This window comes from Simochromis diagramma, unplaced genomic scaffold (assembly GCF_900408965.1).
Source record: "Simochromis diagramma unplaced genomic scaffold, fSimDia1.1 OVJJ01000205.1, whole genome shotgun sequence".
NCBI lineage: Eukaryota > Metazoa > Chordata > Actinopteri > Cichliformes > Cichlidae > Simochromis > Simochromis diagramma.
Window position 1 is genome coordinate 10691202 of NW_024386782.1, and position 14421 is coordinate 10705622.

The 14421-nt window shown below is 38.9% G+C and overlaps 1 protein-coding gene across 7 annotated transcripts in view; it reads left to right on the forward strand.

The window, feature by feature from the left end:
• Nucleotides 1-14421, forward strand: part of tnr (tenascin R (restrictin, janusin)) — a 194837-nt gene that overhangs the window by 128495 nt on the left and 51921 nt on the right. For 5 of the 7 annotated variants that reach the window (XM_040021759.1, XM_040021758.1, XM_040021764.1 and 2 more), the window contains 7 exons: nucleotides 2021-2140; nucleotides 2315-2458; nucleotides 3378-3493; nucleotides 7162-7312; nucleotides 11315-11493; nucleotides 11794-11884; nucleotides 12298-12398. In XM_040021759.1, coding sequence (XP_039877693.1) covers nucleotides 2021-2140; nucleotides 2315-2458; nucleotides 3378-3493; nucleotides 7162-7312; nucleotides 11315-11493; nucleotides 11794-11884; nucleotides 12298-12398 — 902 coding nt within the window. The remainder of the gene's footprint in view (nucleotides 1-2020; nucleotides 2141-2314; nucleotides 2459-3377; nucleotides 3494-7161; nucleotides 7313-11314; nucleotides 11494-11793; nucleotides 11885-12297; nucleotides 12399-14421) is intronic. The other 2 variants (XM_040021761.1, XM_040021763.1) reach the window with 1 other exon arrangement.

Below are 14421 nucleotides of genomic sequence, written 5' to 3' on the forward strand. Positions count from 1 at the left end.
GTTAGAAGTTCTCGTTGTCACAAAGTCAGCTGGCGACATGGTGGTGCAGTGGTTAGCACTGTTGCCTCACAGCAAGACACTCCCCAGTTTGAACCCATCACATCTGCAGCCTTTCTGCACTTTTGTGTTCCCCCTGCGTACCCTGGCTTCCTCCTACACGCCAAAGACATGCATGAATGGTTGTGTCTTTCTTACTGTAACTTAAAACACAACCGGACTCAAAGCAAGTGTTCAGTTAAGGCATCATTTAGTTAGTTTGGTGTAAATCGAGTGAAAGTGACATGTTTTCAGTGATTCTTTTCCTCGGCGGCGGTATAAGTGTGATATATATTCTCTGGTGAATAGATACAGTTTATACATTGAGCTTGTTTAGCCATATGTTGGTAATAACACCAAAGTAAATGTGGAATAATGCCACACGTGATGAGACAAATGTGGTACAAATAGTGCAGGGATATGTTTTTACAGTTTGTAGTAACTCAACATCAGTTTAGTTGTACAGTCCTGAAATTGCTGCCAGAACACAGACTACAAAACTGATCAGTCTGTCAGGAGGATAGTTATTACCAAGAATGCTGCACGGATGAACTTTACTTTGTTGCCACAAATCTAAAGAGACCCGATCAAGCGTCAGCATTGCTTTCTTACCTTATTTCCAACTAGTGCTCTGTTTTGCCGTTACACTCCTCACATTCTTTATAGATCTCCATCACCTGTTGGTCTGACGGTGTTTCTGACCTGAAGTAGGCTGCACTGAATCGATCCACTTTGTGAGAAAGAAAAGTCAAATGATGGGTCAAACACCTCCTTTAAATGGGAGCACGCACAGAGCCTGAAGGACAACGTGTGGGTTAACAAAGAAAGATGATAACTAACTAACATCCTTTCTGACTGGGGTTTGAAGTCTGGCTATGTATGTACGTGCACCAAAGAAACTCCACTCACAGTATAATCCACTATAGCGAGCCAGTTTCTTTTAAAAAGTTTCAGCCTTTTCACAGGACCTTCAATGATTATTGCAGAAATGCTTCAAAAATACACAAATTCTCATATTTCCTACATAAGTAGCTCGCGAAGCCCACAAGTAAGACTTTAATGTCTCTTCTAAAATCGGCATGATTAATAACCACCTTAACATTTTCTAGCCCTTTGACTGATCTGGCTGAGCTGATAAGGCAACAGCTCTCATGTAAAATTATCTTTTATCTGTAGAGTTTGGATGTCAGGCTTACTTAACTCACTGGACAGGCTGCGCTTAAGCTGGCTCACCAAAGGATTACAGCAAGGGATACGCAACCTGGTTGACCACTCTCTGTGCGAGACTCTGAAATAATGACATATGCAATGTGAACCTTCTGTTGCAAATTGCAGCCTTTATACTAATTCGATTACTAAATGCTCACAGTTTTCTGATTAAAGTAGGCGAATCCACACAGAAAACGTTTTTTGGAAGCAATCTGTCGCTCGCCCATCTCACAGAGCAGACAGATTGCCATTCTTGTGAGTCACACCTCACCGCAGGCGCACAACATTTTTTTCTTCTTCGTTTTTTTGTTTTGTTTTGTTTTTTGGCATCTACTGAAGTAATCTCCACAGATACTTGTTCAAATCACACAAATAAACGAATTCTTTTTGTAAGAATTAATATGGTTCCAAATGTTACTTAAAAAAAGAATCAGTACAATTAATAATAATTAAATCTTCATGTTAAAACAGTAGTTATTTCCTTCCGCTAAGCTGATGACAACTATTTTAATCCTGTAACTTTCTGCTTCAGTGTCAGCCTGATGAAGGGACAGATTGTCCGGCTGCTCATCTTTCTGCTGCTGGTAGACAGATGGTACCACTCAAGCCTATTTTTCAGTGTTTTGCTTTGTGTTAAGGTTTTTTTTTTTTATCACACATTTATTACAGTAGCAGATTACTAGTGTAAGATTTGTATTTTTCATTGCTACACCAAAAACAAATGTACAAAAAAAATTTCAAATTAGTTGTTTTGCTTTCTGTTTTTCGTTAACAGTTGCACCCGCCATGAACTTGAAGGTTCGAGGGGTGACAGATCAAACCATCGAGCTGGAGTGGGAGGGGTCAGTTGTGCTGACAGATTTCTTGGTGACCTACACACCGAGCACCCCCGGAGGTAAGTACAGATCCACGCTGACCTTTCAAAGCAAGGACAGCCGTGAGTTACTGTAACTTCCCGTTGCTTCGAAATCTCTTGAAAGCATCGACATCTCCTATTTCTTTGTAAAAAAAAAAAAAAAGCAGTGCATCCATGTATCGGCGTAAATCTCTTCACCTGTCTCCCTGTCAGGTGTGCAGCTAGAGATAAGGATTCCAGGCAACACGACTACCTGCACTATCTTGGAGCTCCAAGCTGGCATGGAGTACAACATCAATGTGTTCGCTGTCATTAACAACACTATCAGCGTTCCTGCCAGTATTACTGTTTGGACCTGTAAGTGCAATCATATGTTTTTGTTCTTTTTTTGTTCTTTTTTTTTTATAAAATGTTCCCTTGTGGTGCAACAGAATGAGCCTGAAAGCATCTTTGTTTCCCAATTTAATATCTCAATTTACCTTCACGCAATATCCCCGGGCTCCTGGATTATTGCACGTGCAGTTCTACATTAACAAATGTGCACACAGTGTCTATCACGATTTTTTTTTTTTTGTCAAGTCCTCCCAAAGATGTTTCTCTGTGTCAACAGAGTGAGAATACCACTTGCTTGTCTGTGCAAATTGCTTGTGATTTTCACCTGTAACAACTGCTTAGTGTCACTCACACACACACACTGTGTTAATGCCGGGTCCTTGCACCTGATATTGAAATGCGCCAATTGCTTTCACGCTTACCAACACTCTGCAAGCATTAAAACCCTGAAAAAGTTTTTTTTTTTCTTCCACTGGAAGCAAAATATTGTATGATCGGTGTATTAGGTGACGTTTAGGTACATACAGTGTATTGCTATTAGTGCTGGCTTGGCTTGTAAAATTATTCTCAATTTCAACAACAACTGAATTTAATTTAAGTAGAATTTCAACTAATAAATTAGATTCAGGGCACTTTACTCTGATGGATCCATTTTTCCACTAGAATATGATTTATTTTGGGCATTATTTTTTTGCTAAACTTAATTTTAATGGTTTAATTAGATATTCTGGAAAGATTGTTGGGAAACATTTAATTATAGCACTTTGAAAATTAAAGAATGAGCTGTTCTTTTTCAGTGAGTTATATATCATCAAAACTATGAAAACTTTCACGTATCCAAACTTAAAAAGAGAAAGAAGAGAGTTTTTTAAGCATTAGACAGAGTTGTGATTTATGGACTGTTGGTTCACTGAAGAACAATGATATGTCTCTACTCCTTCAGATCTCTCAAGTCCAGATGTTTTAGTCTTCAAATCCATGACAGAGACATCAGTGGAGGTCCACTGGCAACCGTTCTACTATTCCTTCGATGGATGGGAGATTAGCTTCATCCCCAAGGTACAATCTACCTGTCTGAATCTAAATGAATGGAATTGACACTCCTCCTTATGTCAGACTACACCACAGATGCTGAAAGTACAGTGAAACATATCCAGTATGGTTCTGCAATAGTCCTTCCCACAGCTGGCTGTGAGTTTTGCAGACTGTTGTCTACAGGTAACCATTTATCGTCGCCACGACTACCTTCGCTAGTGCTGTTGTTGGCCTGTCAACCATTGGTGAAGAAGAAGACCAAAATTATAACATACAAAGACATAAAAACAATGAAAAGTGTAGAAAAGTGCTATATAATAATCAGTCCTTTTACCATTAAATAAGCTTGCAGACTCAAACATGACACACATGGATGCGATTCTTGATTTTGGGCATTCCTGATATGTGTGTGTGTGTGTGTGTTTGTGTGTGGCTGGGGTGTACCTTGACTGGAATCACAAGGCAAGCTATTTGAGCTTCGATTGTTCAACAGGTTGATTATTCACCGCAATGATCAACTGCCCAGGCAACCAGACTCTCAGTACATTTGCGTACCATCGTTTCATTGGTTAATGGCTCTGCTGGAACATTTGAATCAATGTGATTTGACGACGTCTACGATGGTGCTTCAGAGGTTGAATTTTGATTGTTTTTTTTATCACATACAGGGCCAGAAAAGCAAAACAAGGGATTGATAATGTAGTTCAGCACCATGTGACATCTGCCCATTCAGAAGCGAGAGTGCACGAGTCTCGCCTAATCCCCGTGTGTTTGTGAGGTGAACAGAAGGAATAAAGAGTTATTTATGCTTTAGATACATATTTGCACACTCTTTATTTTTCAGGGTTTTGCTTGTGAAATCTTGATTGGAAATAATTGTTGTCAAATCTCACTAATACCATCCTCTAGCTTTGAATGTCTGTAAAAACGGGGAGAAAACTGCATGGATTTAGGTTTTCTTGAGGGTTTAAAGCCCATACCAAATTAAACGAGCGGATTGTCTTAAGCTTATTGGCTATTAGATGGATGAGCCATTAAACTCTTTTTTTTCCTGAATAACCCTTCGCGAAGCCATACTAGGGCCAGGTTCAAAGCCAAAAAGCAAAAGCCTTTCTCTTTCTAATTCCTGCTGTAAACTCAGGTACTCTGAACTCTAATCTTGTCCCCTCTCACAGTAATTGGTTTTCTCCTTTAAGGTGTTCTCAAGGGAGATATCCTTTGGTCCAGCCAGGCACTAAGTCTCAAATCTGATGTTAAGATGCTTTTGTGTGTTTGTTTTTCAAGGCCTTTTAAGGATAGTAAGTTAAAAAAAAGTGCTCATCTTAATTTTATTTTATTGCTTTTAGTGTTCCCATCCTCCTTTGGTCTGTCCATTCCTTCATGTCTCATCACTGTTGTGTTCTCCCATCCCCCCGGGCCTTTCCACCTAATCCCTTGTTTCTATTTTCCATCCAACAGCCCTTGGTGGAAATCTGTAACTGTTTTTTTTTTCAGTTACCCCTTGAAACTGCCCTCCATCCCTTTTTGTTTCACCTCTCTCGCATCCCTCTCTCTCTCTCTCTCTCTTATATTCTTTCCTCAATCGTCCCTTGCTTTCCCTCCCTCCCTCTCTCTCCAGCCGCAGGGGAAATCATATTATGAGTTGGCAGTCCCACCCCTGGTGGGTTTAATCCAGCAGTAGGGATTGTGAATTTTGACAATCTTGTAATGGAAGTAGGCATGAAAGCTTTGGCCTATGCGAACAAACACAAAACTCACTACCCTGTAAAAAGGAAACAAAGCGAGAGGGAAGGGGGGAAGGTGAGCTTTAGGACCCACCATTAATATGGTTAGAAACTGCTATAGCACGGTATATATGGTACATTCCCATAATGTAATATGCTGCCAGGGTTTTTGTACTGCATGCGTGCAGTACTGCAACATCTCATATGTTGGATTTTGTAATTCAATAAAAAAATAGATAACACTACAAAGAAAGGCAGTTGTGTATCGGAGGGACGGCTCAGGTTGAGCAGTTTGGAGACAAAGAAATAGAAGGAAGGCTGAGAGGGTTTGGACATGTGCAGGTGGGGTGGGATTGTAGATACACTGGAAAAAGGATGCTGAAGATGGAGCTGCCAGGAAAGAGGAAAAGCGGAGAACCACAGACATGCAGACGGTTGGTGGGATAGAAAAGGATGGAAGGGAAAGAATGAGGTAAAAGACACCAAGAAGGAGAAAAAGCAGAAGAATCAGTCAGTTGACAACTGGGGCTGGTGTTATTGGACAGATATTGCAGTCGCATATTGACATTAAACAATTTCTGTGTTCATTAGTGTCATATTTGTTTTCCGTAAGGACTCTTTCAACTTTAAAAAAATGCAACCATGAAAAACTCCAATTCAAGTGTATTTTTCTCAAATCACTTTAAAAAGAATTGTGTTAATAAATGAGAGGATAACAAACGAGCTCGTGCACACATGTTGTTAACTTTCTCCTACTAGTCTTTGAGGAAGTGTTTCTCAACTTAAGACAACAAAGTTGATGATTTTTTGATATTTGTGCTCACAGCATTAAACATGACATTTAAAAGACAAAAGATGGGAACGTCTTTTCCGGAAGCAGTGTCACCGTTACTTTGAATAACAGACTATACTTTTGTGTGTCGGGCTGGGGGAACTCTTCGATCTTCCTTGTTACCGTCTATTGCTGTCTATTTAAAAAGGATAATGAATGATTTTCAAACATAAGTTTTCAGCGCGGGTAACTGTAAACAAATTAGATGTATTTGTTGTACAGAATTTTTTCCTCTGAATTGTGAGATGACTAAAAACACTTCCCGCTAGTTCTTATCATTAGAAAAGAACAAAAACAGTGAATGTATGAATGGGCAGTTAAATTGCTACATTTTCTTTTCATCCAGTAAAACGGAAGCAATAGAAAATACAAGGGACTAAGTCGCCAAAGCGATCTTGTCGGCCCAGATAATGATGACTAATTATGAGCAAAGTGACACATGAGATGGGAGTGGGATATACTTTTGTGGTGATTCATTTTGCTTAATTTAGCATTACCTCCATGAAACTGTATTATTATTGAGATTGAACACCACTTGTTGTTAGAACATTACCATTGTGAGTGTTACTGCCCACCCTGGTAATTGGAGCTGAGGTAATTAAATGGATTACATCTCTAATTACAGATTTGATTCAGGAAAGCAGCAAGCTGTTATATGTTCTGTTTTAATAGCAACCGTCAAAGCGCAGGGGTTTGGAGATCTCGGACCAGCAGTGGGTGTAACATCTGCGTGATGGCAGGTAGTGCATTTGCAACGCTGGCTCTCTGAGAACAGCTGGGAATGGCTGTGACTCTGTATGGATGAGTGACAGGCCTTTGGAAACGCACACAGTGCTGCCTTTGCAGAACATGGCCAGAGAAATATCACTCTAGCCCGTTTGATATTCGGTTTGGGAATTTAATGTGCTAAACCTTCCAAAAGTTTAAGCATACAACACAGAAAATGTACTGCATGTAAATTAGCTGCTGAAGTTCTGTCATTGGGGGAGGGCCTTTTTCTTACCTTCACTGAGAGATGCTGTTTGTGCCACACAGTTGCTGATATTTACTGAAAAATTAAAACATTGTGCAACAGATAGGAGCTCTCTCTCCCTCTTCCTTCCCCTTTGTCACTTTAATCCTTGCTTTTCTTCCAGGATAATGATGGAGGGATGACTACACAGCTGCCCAGCACCATCACGTCATTTGTGCAAACTGGTTTGAGGCCAGGCGAAGAATATACAGTGAACCTGGTGGCGCTCCGGGACCAAGGTCGAAGCCAGCCAGTCACAGCTACTGTCACAACACGTATGTATTCAGTTTGGAAGCTGTAAATTAACAACAATTAGCTATAATATTATAACCACCAAAATTTGTATTTAATGTTAGGCTGCTGTGTGAAATGTGCGTTAAAACGAAAGGCCATTTTCTGCAAATCTCATAAATCCATATTTTATTCACATACATACAAAACGTATAAAATGTTTAAACTGGGTTATTTTACTATTTCATGAGAAGTATTAGTTCTTTTTTAATTTGATGGCAGTAATATGACACAATTGCTTTTGTTGGGATGGGCCAACAAAAGCATTGAAAAGAAAATAGTACTAAAAAAACCAACTGGAGGAATGTTTTGCACATAATTCGGTTACCTGGCAACAGGTAAGTAACATGACCAGGACTAAAAAGATCATCTTAAAAAGATGGGCAGAGTTTCACTGCTCTGTAAAAACACTGCATCTACAAATCAGATCATTATACTTCAGAATAATGCGTGTTGTCATATGTCGTACGTGTATAATATCCTCAAAAGGTGCAGAGAATCTGGAGATATCAGTGTGCAAGGGACAAGACTGAAACGCAGTATTGTGCATGATCTTCAGACCCTCAGCCAGCATGGGAATCACAGCATGGGCTGAGGAACACTTTCAAATAACGTTATATGTGAACAAAGTTCACAATGCCATCAACAGATACAAGTTAAAGCTCTGCTATGCAAAGAAGAAGCCATTATGTGGTGATGATAATCTTCTCTGAGCTGAAGCTCATTTAAAATAGACTGAGGCAAAGTGGAAAACTGTTTTGTGGTTAAAATTTAAAATGTTTACACCATGAATGCTGAAAGGTGTAAACAGGTTTTAAAGAAACATGTGCTCCCATCCAGATGACATATTTTTCAGGGAAGGCCTCGCATATTTCAGCAAGACAATGTTAAACTACAAACTGCAGCTATTACAACAGAATAGCTTCATAGTAGAAGAGTTTCTCCAAGTTTAAACACATAAAAGCATGAAAAATAAAACAAAGAAGACCCACAACGTCTCTCAGACAAAAGAGGGACAAGCAGCTGGTCCTCAAATTGAAAATGAGCCAATATTTTTCATAAAATAGTAGAATTTAAAGATCTTATATATTTGATTAAGAATATGAGAAGAGATTCTGCTATTTATGTACATTTTACACAGCGTCCCACCTTTTTGGAATTGTGATTATAAAATCCGACGCTGATCTTTCAGTCATCCATTTCAGAATCTGCTTACCATGTTGAGGGTTGCAGGGAATGTTTTTTTTTTTACCCTTTTAAGCTAAATCAGTTTTTATCCTCGGTAAACTGGGAACGTGATTAGGCCAAAAAATAAGTTCAGTCTGATGATTTTCGGGGGTTTTGTTTTGTTTATTTTGCTTAATCCTTGTAATTGTAAACTGAAAAAAGAAACAGTTTAGCATATTTTGTGCTAAACCTAAATATTTAATGAAACTGCATAAATGTTTACAAAAAGTTTTCTGTTAATCAGTTAATTAGCTAATCACTTCGACATAAACCGTAGCACAGCTTTCCCTGCACGCTCCTGACTCACTGTACGCTCAGCAAAGCAGCGAATGTCACCTTGACGTATTTGCTCTGCAAACCATTTAGGCCCCTGACGTAAACCTCACTGAAGTATTTCCCCCCCCCCCCCCCCCCCCACTCCTCACCCATGCGACACTACTTAGACAGCTGTAATAGATCCAATTCAAACCTCCTCCATAACAATTCAGCCTCTGATATGCACAGTCAAAACACCATCAATTTCCTGTCATGTCTTTGTTCATTTCTTGGGTTGTAATTAAGTATCGATTAATAATTCATGGCACCCGCTCATTATTTTTTTACAGCAGCCCACTCTATGACACCGTATTGGATAAAGAAAGAGGAAAAGACAAATTTGAAGTAACTAAATAATTTAGAGCAACGATTTATCCTTCCTCTGAGACAACGTAGCGCCATGAGGAGTCAGAGGAAAGCCAGAGAGTGAGCGCAGCTGATCTGGGAACTGGTTCTCAGCAACTGTCTTCCCTGGGATGCTTTCTAGGACGAGACCCTTGGGGCCAATTTCTAATACATCAAGAATCAGGCCGGACCTGCAATATGTCAGGCCTTAGTCTGAGACTTTATTTAGACCTCAGAAAACTAAAAAGAAGAGAAAAAAAGGTTTGAAAGAAAAGAAAACTGGCTCTACATCACCCAGTGTGTGAGATCTGCCTTTCACCTGAGTTCCCACAGGGTTGAGCAGTGGAAAATAATTATGGTTTTACAGCACAGCATGGTGCTTTCAATTAAAAAATATGTATGCTGAACTATCCATTGTGGAGTTTTCTATTGGTCAGTACCTCAACATTTAAAAATTTCACGCATTTTTCAAACGGAACCAAAAAGCTGATTACTTCAAATTAAGTGGCACGAACTGTGCGAGAATGCCATTTCATTTTAAGCTCTGAACTTCTTTTAACGGCAGCAAATTTATCCCGAAAAGTTTCAATTTGAGATCAAACGCTCCTTCATTCTCCCAGACAATATGTTAAACGCAGCAGATGTTAAACCGTAGCTTCTGTGGAAAGAGGTAATTAACAGGTTAATGAAATAAAGTGCTAATTATCACATTCTCTAACACCCCATTACCTTGACAAAATGTCTGTGTATTGGCATAGATGCTGTAACAAGTGCAGAGAAAATGTTTAGTGAATCCCTCCTCTGTCAGACATTTGTGTTTTCCCTTGATGTATTTTGAGCCCTGCGAACTTGATAAGTGTTGTTTTCTAGCAATCAGCATGGAAAGACTTCAATCACGGCTTATGTTTTAACCCTTTCACGCAGATAAATCCTACTGTCTCAGCGTGCGTCATGTTTTATGAAGATATGTTTTTCGTGACTGGCTGTCAGAACAGCTTTCACTGATATCAAATCCACATCCAGCGCTCCAGAAAACTCAAGGCGATGACACTACATCCTCTTGGGATTAGATTACATTTTAGGGGTTCAGCTTGTTTGGGATCAAATGACAGATTAAATGCTATTCAGTAAATAATCTGTTCAAATGTTTACCATCTGACAGTTTCTTTCTGGGGATGTCTCTCCAACTGGTCTAAACTATAGATTCTCTAAATTATTACTTTATGTATACAGGCATTGGTGAAGCCCCATTTTAAAACCTTTTAAAAAAAAAAAAACTACAAAAGTATAATTAGCTGCTCAACAAGCCATATTATTTTAATTACATTTAAAATGCCCCGAAAAGCACCAACACCGGCTGAGTGGTCAAGTTAAGTGACTTGAATTCGCACACAGCTCGCAGCACAAATCAGTCAAAGCAGCCATGCCTCTAATAATAAATACCTCTTAGCCTAAAGGCTTTTTAGATTCTTAAGCCATAAAGAAAGTCACCTCTCGTACAGTTGTCACGAAAGAAAAAATTATCTATCCAAAACCAGACAGTTATTTCTCCAGACTATTTTTTATCTCTATTAATGTGGGAGTGTGTGGGGATTGATTTGCTTTGGGGCCATCCTCAAGTGACCATTTACTTCTGCATTGCCTTATTTTATTTTATTGCCCAGAAGGTGCCACTTCTTCAAACTATAAATCCTAATAAGAATTGCAAGAAAAAAAAGCTTGATTTTGTAATTGTTCTTGTAATCGTATATTCTAATAACCCACGATAGTGGATTTATAAGTTTCATGAACTATAACCATATAAAAAGGCTTCAAGTATTTAACTTTGCATATAATGAATGGAGAATTGGCTGCATGAAAGTTTACTTTTATAAACTATGATAAAACACAAGTGCGTTGTGAAAAATTAAGAGATCATAACTTGTAATAGTAATTGTCAAGTAATAGTTTGGCATTCAATTTTAATACCCAGCCTGGTCAACATGTACTTCATCCAAGTTTGGAAAGGTTAACAAAGAAACCGCACCCTGGTGACTGTGCTTTGTTTGTCACAACATCACCAAGGGACCTTATAATTAGACATTTTCTTTGTTTTGCAGTAATCGATGGTCCCACTCAGCTGATTGTGCGTGACGTGTCGGACACAGTGGCATTTGTGGAGTGGACGCCACCGAGGGCAAAGATTGATCAGATTGTGTTGCGTTACGGCCTCGTGGGAGGAGAAGGGCCACGGACCACCTTCCGCCTCCAGCCCACACTTAGCCAGTACTCTCTGCAGGTGCGTGCGCTTTGAAATGAGACTTGGCTAGAGTCATTATAGGTCACAAGTATAGTATTACCAGTATATCTGTGTGTGTGTGTGTGTGTCTGTGTGTGTCTGTGTGTGTCTGTGTCTGTGTGTGTTTGTACGTGTTTGTACTTGCCATGCTTGTTAAACGATCTAATCTCACAGTCTGTCTGCCTTCTGTGTCTGGAGATAAAACAAATAGAAAACAAATACATAAAAAAACATAATGCAAAGAGATTATACACAGACTAAACGGCCTCTGTTGTTTTGTTTTTTTTTTCCTCTCCACAGGTCCTGCGTCCTGGCTCGCGTTACGAGGTGACAGTGAGCGGCGTGAGAAGAGGAAACGAGAGCGGATCCATTTCCACTGAATTTACTACCGGTGAGGTCTGACAGCAAGCAGATGTGGTGATACTGGTGTGTGTGATCCTGCGTCTGCCTCTGAGAGTAGAACAGTAATGACATATGGCCTAATATACGCCACACTTTTTATCTGTATTGGAGGGAGTAGTGAACATCTGTTCAGGGGAATGTTTACGCTCCTAAAGTTTGTACTTATTTATGGAAACACTATGCTGATTTGTTTTTCCCCGCTGATGCCATATTTACACATTAAATATCTATTTGTGGTTGATACTTGAAGTAAAATCTACAGAAAACTGAAGAGGATACACCTTATAAAAATACAAAGAGAAATGTGTTTGATGAGTAACTGACAATTTAATGTGACCTGTGTTTGTTGTTTGCTTGTTCACAATCTCTGAGAATGGGTCTCAGTGTCCCCAACATTGTCAGCTTTATCGTTTTTCTCAGAGATTGATGCCCCCAAGAACTTGCGTCTCGTTTCCAAGACCTCTACCACGCTCGAGCTTGAATGGGATAACAGTGAAGCTGAGGTAGGAAGTCTTTTGACGTTTTTTAACTGCGCATGTTCTAGTATAGTGAAGAATAACCAGCTTGACTTAGTCCTCATGACTGCACAATTGCCAAAAATTTGCAGGTAATATGAAGCCATCAATAATAAAAAGTGTATTGGACCTTGGCTAATATATGGCCAATATGAGGTATTTGCCAATATATTAATGGGTGCATTTATAATTGCTAATGACTATAAAAAAACTAGTTATAAAAAAGTAAAGAAGAGACTGAGAAACACCATTCAACCATGTTAAGAGTGCTTATGTTTCTATGTTTGTCCACCAGAGGGCACTCTGCACATTCCCCGTTGGCAACAAAACACAGCAACCGAGTAGAGTTGGGCAGAACATAAACATTTATTTTTAATCTGCATTATCATATTTTCTTTGTAAGGACTAATAGAAAACTACACATAATAAATGTTAGGCAAATCTATTTATGTCTGAAAGAAAACATTTGTCAGACCAAATATCGGTGTTGGTCGTAAACATCCTATATCGGTCTGGCTCTTTTTTTAACTTTATAATTAACAACACCTTTGAGACGAATTATCCGTTGTTTATTATTTTGGCTTCCATATGCTTACAAAAGTGCATCTGATGCTATATTAATTATATCATCTTTAGATTTAATAGGTAACACATGACAAATATATAGAATTATACGCAGTGTAATGCATTAAATCACCAAGCATAAGCCAAAGTTGTCTAATAATAAAATATTAATCATAATAAACATTATTTGTAAAAATGATCAAAACCAGTGTCACAAAGTACTAGAAACACAGAAAAAAAGAACAAACTAGATGGAAATTTTCAAAACAATTTATATATTAAGTTCTGTATGTAGTCAGTATAAGAATAGGAATAAAACACAGTATGATTCCACCTTAAGGAATAACTTAAAATCAACATAAAACTTTAGAAGTTACAAGATAAGCCAAGAATGTCAGACAATATAAAATCCATGTTAAAATGTCCCCCAAAAAGTGTTTAGCAGTCATTTAAAAGAAGATACTGATGAGGCCAGATTTCCTCAGGCAGTTCATACCACAACAAAAGCAACCCCAACAGCAAACGCTCGATTGCCTTTTGTTTTTAAGCGAGAGGTGGGAGCAGTTATCAGGTTTTGCCTGAGGATCTGAGGCTGCACACTGGTTGGGAGATATGATTGGTATAAATTCAGGGGCCAAGCCATGAAGGGTTTAAAAAGTAATGAGTAAAATCTTCAAATCAATTCTAAAAGTCATGGGCAGGCAGTGTCGAGTCATTAAGACCAGCATAATATGTTCAGTTTTCTTGGTTCTTGTAAGAGGTCTTGCTGCTGCCTATTTATGCTTTCTGATTGATGCCTGATAAAAAAAAACATTATAATAATCTAACCGAGAGAAAATAAAAGCATGAACGATAGTCTGAGTGCTATTAAAGCTCAGGATTGATCGGATCCTTGCAACATTCCTTAGGTGGACTGGGCGACCTGAATAATGAGAGAGTTTACAACATAGAAGTGCTGCGTACATCCTGATGATAACAACTTAATGTTATATAAAGATGGTGGACAAATTAAAGGAATAAACTCATACACTGAGATCTGGTGTCTGTGGGCGAGATTGTGCTGATGTGGGTTCAAATGTAAATCAATACAAAATTGAAACATGGAGGTGATCTCTTCCTGGGTTACGATCCACGGGGCTCACTGGATGATTTATCAAGTATAAAAATCAAGTGAATCAAACTATGGGAGTCCCGTCTAATAATCTCCATCACCATCATCAAACACCAAATGAGGGAAGATCTTTTGGGCGAATGCTGTCAAGTCAAATCAAGTTATTTATAAGCACATTTAAAAACAACAAGCACTGACCAGAGCGCTGTACAGCTGAAAGGTTGAACAGCACGAGCAGTAAAACAGTTAGTGTTAAGACTCAGGCAGGTTTAGTGGATATATCTGGTCAGCTGACCTTAATGATCTATTGGGAGTGTGCATTGTTGAAAGATCAGG